This window comes from Bos mutus, chromosome 15, assembly GCF_027580195.1.
Source record: "Bos mutus isolate GX-2022 chromosome 15, NWIPB_WYAK_1.1, whole genome shotgun sequence".
NCBI lineage: Eukaryota > Metazoa > Chordata > Mammalia > Artiodactyla > Bovidae > Bos > Bos mutus.
This window is the reverse complement of record NC_091631.1, coordinates 5,558,329-5,580,173: the sequence shown is the minus strand read 5'-3', so window position 1 is coordinate 5,580,173 and position 21,845 is coordinate 5,558,329. Positions and strand designations below refer to the sequence as shown.

The window sequence follows — 21,845 nt, the reverse complement described above, 5'->3', positions numbered from 1 at the left end:
GGTCTCATGGCACCTTGGGAGAATGTACACACTGCAAGCTGGACAGTAAAGGTAGAAGCAGTGTAGCGACGGAGGAGCTGCCAGGGAACAGGAGAGTTCCAGAACAGCAACTAACCATTCACAAAACAGCAGCAGGCTTTTCCTTCTCTGGGATTATTTATATAGGATCAATTTCTAGTAGTGGAATTAGTGAATGGATTGAAACATATGAGCATTTTTAGACTCTAGAATGGCACCAAGCTCAGTCCTTCTATAAAGACACCTGTATATGTAAAGGCTAGATAGTCTCAACAGTATGAAACTGAATGTTTTGCTGGGCAAACATGAAGATTCCTTTCCAAAGGACTTTGAAATTTACCATCCTATGATTTCAAGGTCTAGTTTGCTTGTACCATATATCAGGGGATCTCATATCTCCTATTTGTTTATCACAACGTGGGATCTTAGATGGTAGCCACATTAAAAAAAAAAAAAAAGCCTGTGAATTTTATGTGTTAGATACCTGGAGTGTCCCCAGCCTTCAACTCATATTTTTTCTTCCTTCTGCACTGCCATTCTTCCTTAATGCTGAGTCCATGATCTCTTATACTCACAATTTTGTAAAATCTAGGTGGGATCTAGGGAATAAAAGAGCCCCGAGGATATGTGCATGCACAGTGGTTAAAACCCCTGCTTTCTTATTATTTTGACTTCCTCTTAACTTCCCCTCCATTTGCTAGGGAAATCAGCAGACACTTAGTTCTTGAGTTTTCAGTTTATTTCAGGTAGGGATAGTATGTCTATTCTCTATCTAGCCTCTGTTTTACTCCTCCTCATCTCTTATACTGTTTCATATCTGATCCCATTAAGATTGTGACTTGTTTCTTTGTTCCTGAATTAGATGAACTTGCTATAGATCCTTTATAGTTCAGGAAAGGAGCTCCATCTCTGCTCAGTTCCTTTTAAACTAAGAATATGTTTATGTTCCCTCATTTGTGTCATTTGGAACAGGGAAACCAATGGTGACCCAATATTGTAGTTTTTCCTTAGTATAACCTGAGACTTCCACTGTTTTGCAACAGCTAAGGGCAAATCTGGAAGACTCTCAGGCTGGCCAGATGGAATCATCTATGGGAAGATGAAGCTTACATAAGATGGGCAAAATCCTTCACTCTTTCCCAAAGCTATACCATGAAGATACTGCTGCTAAGTTGCCTCAGTCATGTCCGACTCTGTGCAACCCCATAGATGGCAGCCCACCAGGCTCCCCTGTCCCTGGGATTCTCCAGGCAAGAACACTGGAGTGGGTTGCCATTTCCTTCTCCAATGCATGAAAGTGAAAAGTGAAAGTGAAGTCGCTCAGTCGTGTCCGACTCTTTGTGGCCCCATGGACTGTAGTCTACCAGGCTCCTCAGTCCATGGGATTTTCCAGGCAAGAGTACTGGAGTGGGTTGCCATTGCTTCTCCAACGAAGGTACTATATATCCACAATAAGGCCCTCAAGAGAAGACTTCTCAGGCACTTATAAAAAGCTCCTATGAGCAAACCCTTGGTAATGTGGAAATACAGATCCTGATCCCTCCCCTAGATCATTTTGGGTAATAACTATGGACTGAAAAAAAAAAAAAAAAAAAACCTGGCCTATAGAAATCCAGATCCAAAGGAAATTAAAGGAATAGATTTGAACAGTTACTCGGTGAAATTATTAGGGAATGAAATGCTCCTGGGGAAAAACACTGCCATCCAATGTTTAGTCTGTGTGCTAAGTCACTTCAGTCGTGTCCGACTCTGTGCGACCCCATAGACGGCAGCCCAACAGGCTCCCCTGTCTCTGGGATTCTCCAGGCAAGAACATTGGAGTGGGTTGCCATTTCCTTCTCCAATGCATGAAAGTGAAAAGTGAAAGTGAAGTCGCTCAGTCGTGTTCGACCCTCAGTGACCCCATGGACTGCAGCCCACCAGGCTCCTCCGCCCATGGGGTTTTCCAGGCAAGAGTACTGGAGTGGGGTGCCATCGCCTTTTCCATTAGTCTGTTTAGCACTCAGAAATTACCTTTGGTGTGCAAGTAACAGACTTGAAATTGCTAATGAAATCGCCCCTAGACTGTTCTTCCCATTGAGGCTTCCTGTCACCAACTAATGAGTTAAGCTGTAAAACCCCCAATTTCCCTTTAATGTAGTTTTTGAAGGCTAAAAGGCTAGGCACTTTTCAAGATTACACTCCACCTTGCCACTTAACATGCACAGATGGCAGTAAGCCTTTCCTCTTGCAATATTCATAATGGAACCAAAACTTTATAGGGAAAAATACCCATCTCAGGAAACTTGGAAAGACAGAGTTAAAATATTGTCTTATGAGGGAGACAAAGCAAGCCTGGGTCACAAGTTAAAACTTCACAAAGGAAAAAAAAACAACAAAACATAACCAGGCACCTCTATTTCATAATGAATAGAACTAAAGTTTCCAGTCTCCTCTTCCTTGTCCACTCCCAGCTCAATGATCACTATACTTGTCAAGCTCCACCTCCTGCCAAATGGACCCACTCTTTATAGAGTAGGATGGTGATGGGAAATAGCATTTGGAGTAGAAATAAACAGCAGATAATAATCCATAATTGTTTTTAATCTTGAGGCTGAGTCACCCTCGATTTATTTCCAAATTTCTTCTGTCATCAGCTGTTCATTTCTTTACTTTGAAAATCACCAGATTAACACTGCCAGAGGCAGGTAGGAAAAGATCCAAGAGGACAATTCAGAGTGATCACATGGTGAGTGGCTGAGAAACCAGGAACAAAACAAACCTCAGGAAAGTCTCTTTTTGGTCCCAGCAAAGGCACCAATGTGTGAACCTAATTCACACTTTCATTATTCCAATCGGGTTATTTTTATATCAGTATAATTTTAGAATAAGACTTGGTGGGGGATTATTTATTTCCTGAGAAATTCTGTCCATCACTTTGCACACAAGATAATTCAAGTAGATCTAACTTCAAAATTAATTTCAAATCAAGGAATTATATCCCTTTTACCGCTCTTTTTTTCTTAATACTTTATTCCATCAGGGTCTTTAGATCCTCTGTAAAAGTGTAAGCTTTCTGTTTTATCTATATTTGACTTGTCTTTTTTAAGCTGATTGAATTCCTAAACCCACTTAACCTTTAGCACCTACTCAGGGTTGGAAGTAGGAGATTGGAGTCCACATGTTCTCCTTGGGAGCTAGGTCCAAGTCAGCTCAATTACTGCAGACAGATTAAGATGGAGGTTTCAGACTGTCCCTCACATCTTCTTAAAAACACACACTGCAAGCTCAGATTAGTAGCCGTTTATTTATGTCAGAAGCCCATTCCCCAGCTGAAAATCACTCTTCACACTTGCCTCATATTATGTCTTCATAGGTAGGAAATTAGAAAAGCTAAAATACCATCCAAATAATTCAGGACAAATATTGCTTTCTTTTGAAATCTCTAGATAATTGCAACAAACAAAGCGTTCGTCTGGCTAGATGCTGTTTTCCTCTTTGATTCTGTAAGCATGAAATAAATGTCTACAACCAAGGAACTTTCAATTGAGTGAATGGTGCTAACCTGGTGTTCAGTGCATAGCAGGGAACTGTTGGTCTTGGGGGTTTCTGTTTAGTTAATAAATTTGCAAATGAATCAAGATATTCTGGTGTTGACCCAACCCTTCTAAAACACGCAGATTATATATCAGTTTGTGACAAGTGTCCACACACTCAGTCATGCTAGGCGATGGGACTGTGGAGGGGGTACTGAGAGGGGAAGTTTGTCACAGCTCCTGGAAAGCCTCGCTCCTCCCCACCTTCCACATTAGCTGAAGTGAGTGAGCATCAGCTCTTGACGGATACGATCAGCCTCCAGGTCCAAGGACTCCATGTGCTCATATTCCTCCTCGGGGGGCTGTTCCACCGGGCCGGTCACTGGAGAGGACCACACATCCATCCCGTGCTCCAGGGAGATGTTGTGGAGGACGCAGCAGGCCAGGATGATGTGGCTGGACTTCTCCGGGGAGTACTGCAGTGCCCCCTTGGATCCATCCAGGCAGCGGAATCGGGAGCAGAGCGTTCGGAAGGTCTTCTCAATCACACTGTGAGTTGCAGAATGGGCCATGTTATAGCGATATTCAGCTGGAGTTTCAGGAATGTGAAGTGGGGTCATGAGCCAGGTGCGGAGAAAGAAGGAACTGTCACCTGTGGGGAAGGCCCAAAGAAATCACAGACGTTTATAACTGGATTACAAACAAAAAAAGAAAAGCCAGGTGCATATACTGGAGAAGGCAGTGGCACCCCACTCCAGTACTCTTGCCTGGAAAATCCCATGGACGGAGGAGCCTGGTAGGCTGCAGTCCATGGGGTCGCTAAGAGTCGGACACGACTGAGTGACTTCACTTTCACTTTTCACTTTCATGCATTGGAGAAGGAAATGGCACCCACTCCAGTGTTCTTGCCTGGAGAATCTCAGGGACGGGGGAGCCTGGTGGGCTGCCGTCTATAGGGTCGCACAGGGTCAGACACGACTGAAGTGACTTAGCAGCAGGTGCATATACAGAGAATGGACAAGAATATGTAACTGTTTCTGGAGCCAAAGCAGAGCAGGGAAACAGAGAGAGAAATGCTGTGGTATAGAGAAGGCATGCCTATGTCAGGAGCAGGAAGACAGGCATCTTGGCTGGGAATACCCTTGGTTAAAACCAACAGGGAAAAAAAGCTGACATGGCTAAAGAAAGCTAAGTCTGATGGAATGTGGGATGGAGGTGAAAGCACTGGAGCAAATGAAATTCTTGAATATTCTTTTTTTTCGCCGTGATATGTGGCTTATGAGATCCTAGTTGCCTGACCAGGGATTGAACCTGGGCCCCCAGCAGCAGAAGCACAGAGTCCTAACCACTGGACTTCTAGGCAATTCCAGGATTTTCTAAATTCAGAGATATTGTTCTAAAATAAAAGGTTAGTTTAAACTATCACATAGCAAGCCAATCTTTAAAATCTCTAGGGACTTCCCTGGTGGTCCAGTGACCAAGACTCTGTACTCCCAATGCAGGGGCCCCAGGTTCAATCCTTGGTCAGGGAACTAGATCCCACATGCCACAACTAAGAGTTTGTATGCCACAACTAAAGATCCCCCAGCTGCAACTAAGACCCAGAGTGGCCAAATAAATAAACATTTTAAAATAAAATAAAATCTCTAAAGAGCAAGAGTGCAAGAGAGAAATAGGAAGTTCTGCCAGAAGACCTCAAAACATTTATGAGGAAAAAAATCTCTAACTTTACCATTAAAATGTCAGGTATGAAGGCATTACCAGGCGATTTCAGAGGATTTTATAGACAATAATCATTCATTCTTCCAGTGCTCAGGAGAATAAAAGTGCCAGCAGAGATGTTCTGCCAACCTAGAAATCACACTCATTAGGACCACACCTTTGTAACAGAGGAACTGGTAGAATTTCACATTAACAAGGAAAGCATAAATATAATGATGCAAATAATAACAGTCAGGGATAGGGAAGTAAAATCAGAAGTCAATTAAAATTATATACACAAGGCATCTCCTTTAAATGACTTCTGCACCAATGATCCTGGGAAGCACTACAAACAAAACCGGTGTGCAGTGTCCCATTACAATAGCACAATGTTTCTACAATGTTTACTTGTCTTGATTCACTAAATTTGGAAGGTGAAATGTCTCAGATAGAAGCACAAACCCTTAGAAATTTGAGACAAATAGACCTAAGGAATACCAGCTTGCATACTTGTTGTGTTCCTCACCCACCATCAATTTCAGTAAATAGTTATGGACTGTTCAGAGAGTGCTAGGCACTGTTCCAAATATATAGAACTCCTTTCTTTTAGGAGCTTACATTTCCAAGAACTGTGTTAACTTTAAATGCAGTTTTTTAACTAAAAACATTACTGAGATATTGACATATAACACTGTATTAGTTCTAGGTAGACTGGATTAACTTTAATTTTTTAAAATTTATTTGCGGCCGCACTGGGTCCTCATTGCCGTGCGCCGGCTTTCTCTAGACGTGGTGAGCAGAGGCCACTCTCTAGTTGCGGCGTATGAGCTTCTCGTTGCAGTGGCTTCTCTTGTTGCGAAGCCCTGGCTCCAGGCACGAGGGCTTCAGTAGTTGTGGTTTCCGGGCTCTAGAGCAGAGGCTCAATAGTTGTGTCACACGGGTTTAGTTGCTCTGTGGCATGTGGAATTTCCCCGGATTAGGGATCAAACTCATGTTTCCTGCGTTGGCAGCTGGATTCTTTACCACTGAGCCACCAGGGAAGCCCCTGGATTAACTTTAAGTATCTGAGATATCAAATATCTTCAAATTGTATATTTGGCTGACTTTTTTCCTCCTAAGTACAACCTTCTTTAATTGAACTTGTCCCTAATATATACTGTATATAAGCAACTGATGTTATAAGTCATAATGAAAATAATATCTATGACACTGAATACCTACTATGTAGTAGGCATTGTATTATCTCTTTTCCAATCCCAGCTCTGCCAGGCAGATATTATTGAACTCATTTTATAAATGAGAAAATAAAAATATATGTCGGCCATCCTATGATCTGTCAGGCACAGGAAGAGGAAGGAGCTAGTCAACTAATGCTAATAATGTCAGACGCAGAGTCACTAAAACAATGGTATAATGCTGCAAGAGACAATTAAAAAACATTTAAGATGGATGTTGAGGGACTTCCCTGGCAGTCCAGTGGTTAGGACTCTGTGTTTCCAAGGCTGGGGGAATGTGGGTTTGATCCCTGGTCAGGGCACTACGATCCCACATGCCTCGTGGACAACAAATAAATAAATAAAAAGATGAATGTGAAAACACAGACATGCTAAATATTTGTTAAATGTCACTCTAAGAAACAATATGAGCTTTAATTGGGTAAACATACAAGATCAGCTAGTTAGTGGTGACCTTTTATAAAACGCCCCATCACCATTAACTGGTTATAATCCAGAAAGACAGACACTCAGGAGGGGATTAGGATCAGAATTGCTAAACAGATTATAATTGCTTATATGATCAGTCATCCAAGAGACATTCTGGCAGAGCTTACCCGAAGCTGCTTAACAGGACTAGGTCAAGAGCTGAAGGAATAACTCGGGCTGAACTGTGTGTAGGAGCAGGTACATTTAGAGAAGAAGAATTAGCTGATGCCCTCTGAAGGGGCAGACAAGAATGACATGAAGGCATGACAACCCAAGGTGAAAATATGCTCAACAAACAAACAAAACCCAAGGGGGAATCACAGCTAGTTCTAGGTTTAGCAAATCTAGAACCGCTCTACAAATCTGATGGTGTACTTAAGATACAATCAGTCATCTTATCTCTCTTTTTTTTCAACATCTTGTCATTCCTCGGAATCCTACCAGTTTTCCCTATATGTGAAACCAGTGTTTTCCAACCATCTATTCATTACAAATAATTTGGGCCACCTGATAAAAATGATGATGGGATTCTTTTCTTGAAGAATCTCATTTCTGAAGTCTGAAGTGGGTCCCTTTATTTTAAACAAATTTCCCAGATAGAGGACTTCCCTGGTGGTCCAGTGGTTAAGAATTCACCTTGCCATGCAGGGGATAAGGGTTCGATCCTCGGTCGGGGAACTGAGACCCCACATGCTGAGGGGCCGCCTGTACACTGTCACAACGCAGCCGGTACTCTGGAGCCCATGCTCCACCACTAGAGAAGAGCCCATGTGCCCAGTGCCTCAACTAAGACTTGACGCAGCCAAAAATAAGTACATACATTTTAAAAATTCCCCAGATAACTCTTTTTGATCTGTAAAAATTGTGAAACACTACACTAGTTCACATGTTTTCAAACTAGTTTGCCTGTTACAGCTCATGGAGGCTTTTCAAAGGATCTGTGCTAGAACTGAGGATACTAAAGGAATTAATTTCCATAGCATCAACTTCTGTGGGTATACTTCCCTGGCATCATTAGTGTCTAGCATGTGGCCGGGTACCAAAACTGGCCTTAATAAACATCTGTTAAGTGTGGTTGAAATGTTTCCGTCTCTCCCACTTGCACTCTTTCTGTCAAGAGGGCAATCAGAAAAATACATAAAAATTTGTCCAAATTTTTACGTATTTTCAACTATGTCCTGTAAACAACTGAAAAACTACTTTAAAGCCATAATTCCAACTGAAACTGGGGTCCCCAGTTGTGAAGGAAAAGAAAATCAGTGATTGGTACATGACCTTGAAGTCCTAGCAAAAAGACCATTTGCCAAATAGAGTAACTCCTCATAAGATTCATTCTAAAAAAAATAAACACAAATGGCACAGATGTTCTGTGCCTTAATTTCCTCTTCTGTGAAAATGCTGACATTAGCATATAACTCCTTACAAGTTTTTATAAGGATTAAGTGAGATAATCCAAGGCAAAGTACTTACAAGATCGCCTGACTAACTTGACTAACGTGCTCAGTCATTTCTAGCTGGCGTTAGAGTTAGGGTACCCAGGTGATGTCACAAGAAATCAGCTTGGAACCCAAGTACTTCCCCAGCTGTGGAAGAAGAAGCTGGATGAGACATTTGCAGTCTTTCCCTCTCTTCTTGGTATGAGTTGATTGAAAACAGAATTTACAAATTCAGACTAGGCAAAAGGTGGGATTAACACAAACATCCAGTAAGGCAATGAGAAGGCGATGTACTGGCAACAGTGTAGAAGCGACAACTGAAGAGAATCAGTTCATCTCCAAGCTGTTGCCCGTGGTGCCCTGGCAGTGCCAAACCAGCCAGTGTGACAGTGGTCTCTTTTCACCTGGAAGGGGGGAAGGGTTCTTTTTCTTTTTTTGACCACCTTGTCAGGCATGTGGGATCTTATTTCTTCGACCAGGAATCAAACCTGAATCCCACGCATTGGAAGCACAGAATTTTAACCACTGGACTTCTGGCAAAGTCCCAGGGAAGGTTTTTCTTTAACTGTCAGTAAGCACATTAAAGAAAAAAAAATTCCTGGGCATCTATTACATGTGAAACACTGCATAACAAGCATGTGCAGTGCAGACTGGCCTTAATAAACCAGGTTAAGATTCATGGTTTTGAAAGGTCTTCTGATGCTTAATGTGCTCCTTCATCTCTCACATATGTTGTATACAAGATAACCCCTGTCTTGTTGCTCACAAAAAGAGCAGTGCTTTAAAAATAAAACAAAAAGAAAGCTGCCAGGCTTGAGGGTTTCATCACTGCTAACTAACTGTATTCCTCTCAGCTCTACAGTCACATTGGTTTGCACTGCTTCGTACCGAATGGGTTCTTGTTCTACTCAGATTATTAAGCCTGGCTTTCCGAGGGCACTTGGGCAGGCAGGTCTATGAAGCGAGTTTCCATAAGAACTGTATAAACGCACTGTCTACTGTCATTTTCATATAGACGTCATGGAGACAGTCACCGATGGCAAAAAGAATACATGTGCACAATACTTCAGAGTGAACTTGCGTATATATTCCCTAATCCTAACAACAGATATTACTGCCCTTAGCATTACTTTCACTATTTTACAGACGATAAAAATGAAGGCTCTGGGACTTCCCTGGTGGTCCAGGGGTTAAGACTCCATGCTCCCAATGCACAGGACCCAGGTTCGATCCCTGGTCAGGCAACTAGATCCCACACGCCTCAACAAAGATTCCATGTACTACAACTAAGACTGGCGCAGCCAAATAAATTCTAACAAGTTAAGGCTCAATCGTATGAAGGTACTGTATTTAACCAGATCTGCACTGATAAGTACTTTGGCTTTATTTAAGGGGAATTTTTGTTGTTGCTACTGTTGTTTGGGACTACAAAATACTGTTGTTATGCAAGTTCCTGTGTGTAATTTTGTCTTACATATTTCTGAATATGTACCTCCAAGATAAATTCTTAGAAGAACTGAGTCAAATCATATGTTTTTAAATGTTAGTGTCTTTTGGGACTTCCCTGGTGGTCCAGTGGTTAAGAATACACCTTCCAATGCTGGGAACTCAGGCTCGATCCCTGGTCCAGAAACCAAGATCTCACGTGCCGAGGGGCAACTAAGCCCACGTGCAGCAACTCCAGAGAAGGCCCTGAACCTAGAGAAGCCCTCACACTGCAAGGAAGAGCCTGTGTGCCCCAACTAAGACCCCACACAGCCAAATAAATAGATAAATATTTTTTATTGTTAATAAGTGTCTTTTAAATGTTGATTTAAAAAAATTAGGGCTCAGAGAGTTCTCAACCGAGGTCATGTTGAAAAGAGAACAGGACTGAGACTCAGGTCTATAGACCTCCATATTTCATTCTACTGTCCCAGGTATTTTTTCACTATCTACAGAATGAAGCATTTATACCTCAGACTTACCAAGAAGCCAGCTCTCTTTGTGCATCCCAGCTTCAAACTGACTGCTGAGAGAAGACTGCTGTAGCACAACACAGTCTTGGAGGCTCCCTGGCCAGCTTGTCTCCACAGTCATCAGTGCCCCTCTGATGTCACACACCATCAGGCAATTTAAAGAATGAAGACCTTTACGGTTCACATAGGAAAGGTCTTCAGCATTTGGTGCCTTGATTGCTACATGCATACAGTCAACTACCCCTATGACTCCTGGTATCCCTGCCAACCCATAGAATTCATCCTTCAGAGCCTGCACAGAGGCTTCATCAGCTGGAAAGTGGATGAACTGTGAAGCTCTTTCCACAAGCGCCTCAGTGACGTTGGCAACACATCGACTCATAGATGCCTGACTGATTCCAATAGCGTCTCCCATCCGAGTCTGGAAGGAACCTGAGGTATAGAAGCCCAGTGCTGCAAGGATCTGTGTCTCTGGGCTAATAGCCCTGGATCTCTGAGTAGGTCTAGAAAGGCTCGCCCCCAAGAGCTCCACCAAGTAATAAATGAACTGTCGTGGAAACCCATACATGGACATCAAGTATTCATCCGTCACATCATCCAGCTTAAAGCGGTCCAATGTCCGGTGACCTCGGCCATATAGCAAGAGATCACAGTCAAGTACTGTTATTGGTATAGCCATGGTACATGTAAATGTTGTTTCTTTCCCTCCGTTATTTTTCCTGAACTCTTTCCAGTGAAGATGCTGATGAAAGAAAGTATTTAAGTGTCAGAATTCAACGGCTAACCGTCATTTAAGTGGCTGTGCTATTTATAATCTTCTCTCTGTAAAGGTTAAACAAAACAAAACAAAACAAGAAAGACGTTAGAAACCCACCAAAGACTTTAAAGCGATTCAAAGACCACAACAGATTCTTTTCTCAAATTTCCATTTTGTTCAAGCAAAAGGTGCTATAACTGTAACTCTGGGTTTTTCTCCACTAACTCACGACCACAGGACGGGCTTGCTTTGGCTTGGAGAATGGGAGTCGAGTATTGGTGGCTCATTTAGTGCCTGCCTGGTACTTGAACTGCTTTCCTCCTAGCTCAGTTGGTTAAAGAATCTGCCTGCAACGCAGGAGACCCAGGTTAAATTCCTGGGTTGGGAAGATTCTCCGGAGAAGGAACTGGCAACCCATTCCAGTATTCTTGCCTGGAGAATCCTATGGACAGAGAAGCCTGGCAGGCTACAGTCCATGGGGTCGCAAGAGTCGGACACGACTTAGCAACTAAACCACCACAACTTGAATTGGGAAGAGCAAAAGGTTAATGGAGGTGATGGCATAATTATTCACAAAGTAAGAGGTCTGCTCCTAAGTAGACAGGCCACGAAGCCGCTGACAGACGTCATAAGTACTCAGGACAGAGATTAGTCACGGCGGGATTCATGACCCAAACCCTTCTGACTCCACAGGATAAGTAAGGGGTAAAGAGACGCGGGGCGGGCGGGGGTGGGGGGTGGTGGTGTTCAAACCCGTCTAACAGGGAAGGGGCAAAAAAAAAAAAAAAAACCCGCCCACGACCCAGGCTGGTCGAGGGAGATTACGTGCTTTTAACAGAAGGCTTTCCCCTCACCCCAAGAAACCCAAATCGTGAGGCTGAGGGCTAGGAAGCAGAGAAGACCAGGCAGGTGGGAAGGAAGGCGCAGAAGAGGAGGCTGGGAGAGCTAGGGGCTGACAGGCGACTCCACCTCAAAGGCTTTGAAAAGCTGACTTAGAAGTGGATACGGAAGTGTGATGGTCCCGGCCCAAGTCAGCCGAGGCCGCTCACCCACCTCTCCGCGGCTGCCAGGTTACCCGTCACACTCCCCACCCACCCAGCCCAGCCCGGCCCGCCTCCGGAACCTGCGGCCGAAGACGAGCCGCCACGGCGCTCAGTGCAGGCCCCGCCCCTCCGCGTCAGCGCCCGCCCCGAGCCGCGTCCTCTCTGCGGCCGCCGCCGCGATCTGCGATTCGTCAGCGCACATTCCACACACGGCCCAAGCTTTCGCGCTCTTCCAACCCCCGTCTTCCCCCCGCCGCTGGGTTTACCCCTTTCTTTTCTGAGACCCTTGAAGAGATTGGGGACTCAGACTTTGGTAAGGAAACCAGTTTTTACGGACACATCAAAGAGGAAGAAGATTAAGTAGGGCATCCACTTTGTAGAGAAAGTGCGACTGATGTTAGGTAGCTGTACTTCCCCCGTAGCCCTCTTCCTCCCCCAGCCGTCACCGAAGCGGATGAAAACAAACACTAGCGATGGCGGCGCCGGGAAGCGACCAGTGGCTGGGCTTAAGGCAGGAGTGATCGCTTGAGCTGTGAGGGAAGCCTTGAAGAGCGCCTTGTAGACGTGAGTGCGACGACTCGCGCAGTCTTGGGAACGAAACTCCCGGGGCCTGCGAGCCACGAGGCTTCCGAGGTGTGAGGTATTATCTGCGACCCGTGCTGTCACTGCAGCTCCGGAGCGCAGAGCCCTCAGGCAGGAGGCGCAGCTGGCCGGCCCCAGGCCCCGGCCTCCGTAATGAGAGCCCCGAGCCACTCTCTGTGTCGCAGCTTCACAGGTACTAACTTGAGGGAATACCCCCCGCCCCCGGGTCTCCCAGCGCCCCCGGGTCTCTCAGCGCCCCCGGGTGGGAGGCTATGGATCTGCGGCCTGTCGCGTACCTCCTGGCGAAGCCGAAGCCTGCTAGCTGTAGGTCAGTCCCCTGAGCTTTCTTTGGGAAGTCGGGTCAGTGTAGGCCCCATTGGCCCTTGATCATTCCCAGTCCTTACCAAGATCCCCAGAGCTTCTGACTACTTTCTCAGTTCTTTGGGTTAAATCGTAAGGCTTTTCTGGAGGGAATTTGTGGGACCATACCTCTGTGGTTGGGTACCAGTATGAAAAAGATAGATTTTCAGTCAATCAAGATTTGTTGAGTGCTAAATATGTACTCCGCGTGTAGGTGAGGGAGACTGTTGACTAGTGAAAAAAGGGACCCAAGGTTCACGACTCTCTTACTGGCAGTGGAACGACCTGTGGAAACCTGCGATCCATTCTCATTAAATAAATTTCTGGGTAAGTGGCCAAGCACCTTCTTGGGATTCATCACTAACTTATCTCAGTTTTCACTTTCCCAGTCAGTTATTTACCAAGTTTTCCTGATCAATTCATGCAGCGTTTCACTTTTAGTATTTCTTCCTCTTCTGGCCATCCCACAGCCAGAGAGAAAGGGGTGTAAGGTGGGGCGGTGGGATAGGGGGGGGAGATAGGAATGAACGAATATGTGAAGAACAAAAGTACCTATTTTTTCATTATAATTAGTTTAATACGTTTAAAAGTCATCTCCTAAGGTGGTAGAATTTATTGAACACTTCAGTGGGAGATGTGCAATAATATAATAAGCAACAGATCCTTTCTTTACACTAAATTAACTCCAGGTTGTTGTGCATTGTTTTATGTTAGTCCTTTTCAAAAAATAGGTAAATATTGTGGCTCCAACTAAATTATAAGTTTTTCTTTGTTTCTTTAAACTCCATTGTTCAGCTGAGCAGAAGTCTTGTTAAATGCTTGCGGAATGGAATCCTGAGTTAGTATTTTTAATACCTAGTGGATGATGAATAAGTGCTAAAGCAAGTGTCATATATACTCATCTGTATAGTAGAATGTGTGTAGTTAATTCTCTTGCTGTTTTCAAATTGTACGCCTTTGGGTCTAAAGTTAAGACTGCTATGGCAACTTTTGAGATTTATATTTCATGAAAGTTGCAATTACTGTACTTACACCTAACAGTTCCTGTTGTATGTTTGTATTTTTTTCCTTGGGTTGTTATTAAGATCTGCAAAAACTACAGGTCTGCAGCTATTAAATAATCCAAATTATATTTTTTTTATTTAAGGCCTAGGAATCAGCTGGACACAATTCAGTCTTACTATATACACATCCTGGGGCTGTACTGTATGGAGGTAGAGGGCAATAATCTCTTTTTTCCCATTGTCTTACCTGCTTGCATCTACTCAACTGCCTTAGCTTATGACCTCCATGACCCAGAACAAGGTGTCAATAGTCTAAATGCAAAAAGAAGCCTAAGACATTAATATTGAACTTCCAAAGACCTGATTATACATGAGTGAGTTTTCAAAGATAATTTTGACTAATCAGAAAATGCAACCACTATAGAACTTATTGCTCTCACTTGATAAGGTTCATTACAGTTGTTCTGCAGTTACATTTTGTTCCAGCTGTAGTGGAAGTTACTTATTTCGGAATTTTCATCTGGAGGGAATTTATTTAATCTTAGTAATACCTGGAAATCCCTAAAACTTTATTTTTAAATATTTATTTTACTTTTTAAACACTTTTTACTTTATTATAGAAGAGATGAAAATGACATCATAACACTATGGTTGGAGCACTGCTTAGATCCCAGAGAATGAAGAGTACACCTAAAAAATTCTTCACTGTTATGACCCTTTATTATTCAACTTCAGTGTTTTTCTTTTTTAATGAAAAAAGGTACAGAAACTCACTAATAAGAAATACAAGTTATTCAGGTAATATTTGAATTACCATATTGTTTAAGACTCTCTTGACTTGTTTATTGACTTGAGAGTCTTAAAATATGTATACTAAAAGTTTATTCTTGGACAAAGCTTACCTAAACTTTAAGTGTGGATGATTTAGAAGTAATTTCCAGTTTTCGGTGATGAGTTAAATAAGGTGAATTTCCATAGGGCACCATCTTTTCTTGCATGGATTTAATAGAGGAGAGAGTTCATGGGGTTTTGATCTTTGCCTCCTCTTTGTTAAATCATAGACAACAATAAAAACAGCAAGTAGTCACTGATGGTATAAAGGCAGTGTAGCCAGGGAGAATACAAAGAAGGCTAGCTAGTCCACTATGACCAAGGGGAATAGAGAAAGTTTTCTTGGAAATTCTCTAGCGGTCCAGTGGTTAGGACTCTGAACTTGCCCTGCAGGAGCCATGGGTTCTGTCCCTAGTTGGGGAACTAAGATCCCTCATGCCACGCAGCAGACAGATGAAAAAAAAGAAAGAAACTTAAAAATTTAGGTTTTAAAATTAGTTTTAAATTGTTTTTAACTGTAGAGTAAATGTGGCCCAGTTTACTCGTGAAATCCCTGAAGTGCCAGAGTAAGTGGCACCAGAAATTTAGATTTGCCCTGGTCGTGTCCCCCATATGCCCTTGGTTACAAGTGATGGGATAAGAGGATAAGAGGGACCTTCCCCGGTGGTCCAGTGGTTAAGACTGAGCTTCTACTGCAGGGGGCATGGGTTTCATTGCTGGTCAGGAAACTAAGATCCTGCATGGCCTGACACAGCCAAAAAAAATTAGTAAATAAGAGAAAGGATAAGATCGTGAATCACTATTACATAGAAAAACAACTAAATTAACATGGAATAGTTAATCTGTCAATAGTTTCTTAGTAAAAGTAAAGGTAAATAAAGAATTTATAAGCAACCTAGATGTCAACCGACAGATGAATGGATCAACTAGTTATGGTACATATATTCAATGCAATATTACTCAGCCATAAAAAGGAATCAATCTGAGTTAGTTCTAGTGAGGTGAATGGACCTGGAGCCTGTTATACAGAGTGAAATAAGTCAGAAAAACAAATATCATGTATTAATGTATATATATGGAATGTAGAAAAATGGTACTGATGAACCTGTTTGCAGGGCAGAAAGAGAGGCTCAGACATCGAGAACAAACTTACGAATACAGCGAGGGGAGGCCCCGGATGAACTGAGAGAGTAGTGTTGAAATATATACATTACCATGTGCAAAATAAATAGATGATGGAAAGTTGCTGTATAACACAGAGAGCTTAGCCTGGTGCTCTGTGACAACCTAGAGGGGTGGGATGCGGTGGGAGGTGGGAGGGGGAGGTTCAAAAGGGAGGGGCCATCTGTATACCTATGGCTGATTCATGTTGTTTTATGGCAGAAACCAACACAACATTGTAAAGCAATTATCCTCCAATTAAAAATAAATTATCCTCCAATTATAAATAAAATTTAAAAATATTATGTAAATTTTAAAAAGGAATTTATAGAAGTGATAACCCAGGATTCTTGATTTGGAAGATACTGCTTTCACATTCGACTTTTGATTCATACAAATGTAAAAGAAAGAAAGTTAAAAATCGTATTATACCCTCAGGCTTAAGCTTTGTACCCAGCCTCACCTTCCTTCTGTGTTGCCCACAGCTATCAGGTCATTGGAAGATATTATATTGAGAAATACTTGCAGAGGTTTAGAAGTCTTGTTTTAAGTATAAGCTTAAGGGGGTTTTTACCCTTTAATCTATTTCTGTTGGATTTTTCAAGAAATCAGATATTGGCCTTATTTATTCTTTGGACTAGTTTTTAAATTGTTCATAATTAATCAGACACAGCTTTTATCTTTATTCCCACCTCCCATTTTCTGTTGGTTTATTTTACTCTGGTTTCTTAAATTGGATACTTATTTGAGGCTTTTGTTTTTTTTAGTTATAAATGCATTTAAGGCTGTAAATTTTCTTCTGACTTCTTTGTCTCATTTGTTGTCAAATATTCTTCATTTTGTTAATTTCTCGATCATTTGTAACTGTTTTTATTTCAATATTTATTATAAAAAGATTTCTATTGTATACATAGTTAACTTTTTATTATGTTTCTAGTTTGCTTGGAAAGAAAATTTTTTAGATGGTCAAGAACATGATCAATTTATGGTGTCCCTTGAACTGAGAACCCTCATGCCACACTGCGTGACCTAAAAATTTTTTTTTAATAAAATAAAAACAAAACTCTATGTTAAAAATTAGAAAACATAGAAATTATTTTTTCAGTGATCAATGTTAACTTTTCCCAGTTTTAAGGGCTAGAGCTATTATCTGGGATCATTTTTGTATGTTGTCTTGCCAAATTATTCAGCTTTTGCTTTAAAATTATTTGCCTCTTCCTTTTGGAGAGGGAAATGGCAACCCGCTCCAGTATTCTTGCCTGGAGAATCCCATGGACAGAGGAGCCTGGCGGGCTACAGTCCACAGGGTCACAAAGAGTCGGGCACGACTGAGCGAGTTCACTTTCGCTTCTTTATTGACTGCCTCACCTTAATCCAGTGTTATCACCACTCTCATCTGGATTTACTGAATGTCTTCCTAGATGGTCTTCATCTCCCCTTCTCTGTAGTCTGATTAACATCCTTAAATTGTTACCTTAGAAGAATTTCCATTGACTCCCTCCTGATACACTGTTAGTCTCTTTTGCCCACTTTTATGTCTCCCTACTAATCTGGACTGATTGTACTTACCTAATTTATTTTGCTTTACCTCTTTACGTGAAAATTCTCAGCTGTATAGTTCCTAATTTGCTTCTCCCTCTTTCTTTTTCCTCTCCCATCTGGGATTCCAGTCACACATATGTTAGACCTTTCCCTGTGTCCTCAGTATCTCAGATAACCTCATGTATCATTTTGTACCTACTGTCATGATATAACTAAACACCTTAAGTAGTACCCTTTCACACTCAAAAGTATCCCCAGTTTGTGGGCAGTCCTTATCTCTCATACACTTTTCCATATCTCCCATCCTTTTGTCTCTCTATGCTTTGTTTTGGATATTTTCTTTCAGTCTATATTTCCTTTCAATATTTCTGTCTTCTGCTGATCTGATCTGCTGTTAGACTCAACCATTGAGTTCTTAAATTAGCGTTTTATTTTTTAGTTCTAGAATTTCTGTTTGGTTCTTTTTATAGATTTTTGTTCTCTGTCCAAATTCTCCATTTTGTCCTTCATTTAATTGAACATATTGCATAGTAATTTTGAGGTCTGTGTTGATAACTGTTAATGTTTCTGATGTCTTTTGGATTTTGGTCATTCGTGTTTGTCTCTGTGAGTGCCTAATTTACTTTAACATATGCCAGAAATTGTATATGAAAAATTATAGAGATAATTTGTGGGCTAGGATAACATAATTTTCTTTCAGCAAGAAAGTACCTTTGCTTTTGTCAGAGGCTAAGGGCCCATCTTATTCGACACTGTTGAAGCTGAATGATGTTTAAAATTTTCCACATACAAGTGAACTACAGCTATGTGCAACTATGATCAATGATGCTCACAAATATAATATTAATAGTAAATGAAATAAATCAGACACAACCATTTATATGAAATTTTAAAACAGGTAAAGCCAATCTGTGGTGACTGAATAAGAACAGTGGCTTCTGTTGGGAGGTAAATGGCTAAAAGAAGACACTCGGGGAGTCTTGGGTGCTGATGTTGGCTGTGCCTTATCTGTGTGCCAGTTGCGCTGGTGGGATTGGCTTGTGAAAACTTACCAGGTTGCAATCTAATGATATGTACACTTCTCTGGGTGTGTATTTTCAATTAAAAAGCTTACTTTAGTGAAAAAATTTTCATAATAAAACTTAAAAAAATTAGCTTGAAGACATGCAAATTACAGCTACATTGGTTTTCTGAGAGAAGAACTACTATCCATTGTTTTTGGAAATTAAAAAAAAAAGTTAGCAAATACAGCAACAGCCTTTTTATCTGGGTTATTTATTATGGGTTAAAAGGGAAAAGAGTAATAAGGAAATACAAGAGAATCATATGTTAATACAAAAACTTGCCCATGAGTGTTCTTAGCTGTATTGTTCACAGTAGCCAAAAAGAGGAGGCAACTTAAATGTCCATCACTTGATGATTCAGTTAACACAATGTAATCTGTCTATTCAGTGGAATATTATTCAGCCATAAAAAGGAATGATGTACTGACATATGCTCCAATATAGAGTGAACCTGGAAAATATGCTCAGTGAAGGAAGCAAGTCACATTTCCTTTATGAGAAAATTCCAGAATAAGTAAGTCCATAGGCATAAAGTATACTAGTGGTTGCCAAGGAGAATGAGAAGGGGAATGACAGATAACAGACGTGGGATTCTTTTCAGTGTGATAAAAATGTGGGGATGGTTGCACATCCTTGTGAATATACTAAAAAACACTGAACTGTAAACTATAAAACAGTGAATTTTATGGTGTGTGAGTTATAACTCTGTTAAGAAAAGCTATATAAAGTGAATCTTTAAAAACTGTTGACCCACCGCCTTTCTCAGCATTCTAAACCAGCATGTTTAACAAGTTCACAAGTAAGCATATTTCCTCCTAGGGCGCCGACTCTCCTGCCTCAGAGGTATAGGCTCTTACATTGTTTTGTTCTTTGGAGTTCTTGGTGTTTTATTTCCATGTGCAATCCGTAAGTTTTTAAATTCTGAAATCATCTAGCTAAAAGTTGGAAGGAAGGGTTGTAAGTGGCCTGGCTGTCAATGATCCAAATCTGTGAAAGTTTCTCTCAAGTCTGCTTCAAACTTTCTTCTGCCTGTTTCTAGGGGTTTTGGTGGTTCTAAACAAGTTTTTAGGTTAGTTTATTGGCTTTTTGTTTCCTTACTCTTCATGCACAGGATGTAAATTTTGGATCTTAGATCTTTGTACCTTACTGAGTTATGCTTTTGAAGTTTTAGGGTGACTTCCCCACCTCCCAACCTTGCCCTGATAGATGGCAAACCTGCTTATTGCTTCTCTAGGGTTCTTCTGGCCTCTGATGAGGAGCACTTGACTCTGGGGTTTTCTGCAGGTTTCTACCTGCTTGTAAGCTTGAGATATGATGCCCACCCGCTGCAGTCTTGTTCTCATGTGTTCATTACAAGAATCTGAGCTTGCTCCCCACAGGCCTCAGCTCCCTGTCATCAGTTTTCCCTTATATTTATGGCTTTAACTCACCTTTTCTCTGGAACCTGGAATTTTTCAATCTTTCTAGTTTAGCTGTGTATCAAGACCTTTTTTATTTTCATATTTTATCTGCATTTTTATGTGCTTGTAGTGGCGGGTGGTGGGGGCGACTGATAACATCAGTTCAGTCCATATTGCTGTCAGACCTCCTCCTCAAAGATTTTAAGCTCATGTCTGTCATAGTGCAGTGCATTAAACCCTATGTCTTATTTACTCTCAAGGCAAGGATATCCTGTGATGGGATCTTAGAAGTACAGCTAGAGCAGTCATTCAGATGTTTGAAAAATTGTATTTGCAATAGGTCTACAAGGAGATAGAAAACTTTTATGCCGGGTGAAAATTAGTTAAGATCTTTACCCTACTATAGCCCATTTGATGAGAATGAATTTTGTTTCTGAATTTAAAATTTTTTTTTAAATGAAAGAAATACAGAAAAATTGTAAAAATATAACTCTTCAGCTTGGTTCACATAGGGTTCGCTCTTGGCCACACTGCTTTACTTTTCTCTGTCAGTGGCAACATAGTATATAACAGAGTGATACACAATTTCTTTTTTTTCCTGGATTCTTGAGAAAGGTTACTTGTATCTCTTTAGAATAAGTATATGACCAAAGTGTAATTGTATCAAATTCAAGAAATTTAATATTGATGCAATGCCTTTAGTAGTGTATAGTCAGTATTCAAATGTTGCCAAATAGTTTTCATACTGTCCATTATAGCAAGTTTAAAAAAAGTCCTGGATCAAGCATTGCGTTTAGTTGTCATACCTCTTCTATTGCCTTTATACTATAACAGTTCTTGAGACTTTTTCTCATGTTAAGATTGACAATTTTTGAAGAGTAAGAGCCTCTTATTATGTAAAAGTTCCTGTTTTGCAATATAAGCTCATCTGATTGCTTCCTTGTGGTTAGATTTGGGTTATACAATTGACTAGAAAAGCTCCATAAGTGTCATGTCGTTCTCACTACATCACATCAGGAGAATGTAATGTCAGTTTTTCAGTTGTGGGTATGTTTCTCTGATTTATTTATTTATTTATTAAGATTGTGTTCACTGATGACTCTGTAATTAATAATCATCCACATGAAGACTGTTAATATACCATTTGCCAACAAACACATTTTCATGTCATGAATTTATCATCCACTGGTGATTTGCTTGAACCAGTTAGTCCTGCAATGGTTGCAAAATGGGTGATTTTTCTAATAATTTTTATTTCTTATACATTTACTAATTGGCAGTTTACAGGGAAGAAGTATTTTTTTGTCCCCATTTATTATAGAATTGCCTTTGAAACCAGTGTTGGAGAAAATACGACAATTCTTCCTATATAATAATGACTGTGGCAAGAAAAGATTATCTCTGCTCTTTCGCACTGTTATTTGAAGAAGTAAATGTAAAATTGTCAGTTTTCATTTCGGTGTTCCCCATACTTACATACTGCATGATAAGCATGAGTTTAAAAACACTTGATGGTACAGAGTGTTATTTAAATACTTATCAATCTTGAAAATGTTTGTGCTAAGTGTTTGTCAGCAAAAAAAACTTTTTTTAGTTAAAGGCAAAAGTATCCTGTTATCTCTGTAATAGTTTTGAAGTTACTATTCTGTAGAGTATTGTGAATAGAAATACGCATTAAAGAAATGTGAAAGCAGTGTTGATAATATGCCAGGAGATGTTACTCAAAACAATGGAATTTGCTTAATAACATTCATCCTTAAATCAAGGAAA

General features: G+C 40.9%; 2 protein-coding genes across 9 annotated transcripts in view; one reads left to right on the top strand and one right to left on the bottom strand.

Annotated features, from left to right (window-relative positions):
* Nucleotides 1–3,285: 3,285 nt before the first annotated feature.
* HARBI1 (harbinger transposase derived 1) lies at nucleotides 3,286–12,235 on the bottom strand. Of its 2 annotated transcripts, none has more exons than XM_005898917.3 (3): nucleotides 12,142–12,235; nucleotides 10,341–11,153; nucleotides 3,286–4,185 (listed from the first exon to the last, which is right to left on the bottom strand). In XM_005898917.3, exons 2-3 carry the CDS (start codon nucleotides 11,008–11,010, stop codon nucleotides 3,806–3,808), a joined length of 1,050 nt encoding a protein of 349 aa, XP_005898979.1. In that variant the 5' UTR covers nucleotides 11,011–11,153; nucleotides 12,142–12,235; the 3' UTR covers nucleotides 3,286–3,805. The 2 variants fall into 2 exon arrangements, with proteins under 2 accessions (XP_005898979.1, XP_070239535.1); XM_070383434.1 differs by having other exon boundaries at nucleotides 12,058–12,176.
* Nucleotides 12,236–12,417: 182 nt separating this feature from the next.
* Nucleotides 12,418–21,845, top strand: part of ATG13 (autophagy related 13) — a 42,002-nt gene continuing 32,574 nt past the window's right edge. For 2 of the 7 annotated variants that reach the window (XM_070383430.1, XM_070383427.1), the window contains exons 1-2: nucleotides 12,419–12,906; nucleotides 13,288–13,400. The gene's annotated coding sequence lies outside the window, so the exon portion shown is untranslated. Of the gene's footprint in view, nucleotides 12,907–13,287; nucleotides 13,401–21,845 lie in introns of all 7 variants that reach the window. The other 5 variants (XM_070383429.1, XM_070383431.1, XM_070383433.1 and 2 more) reach the window with 5 other exon arrangements.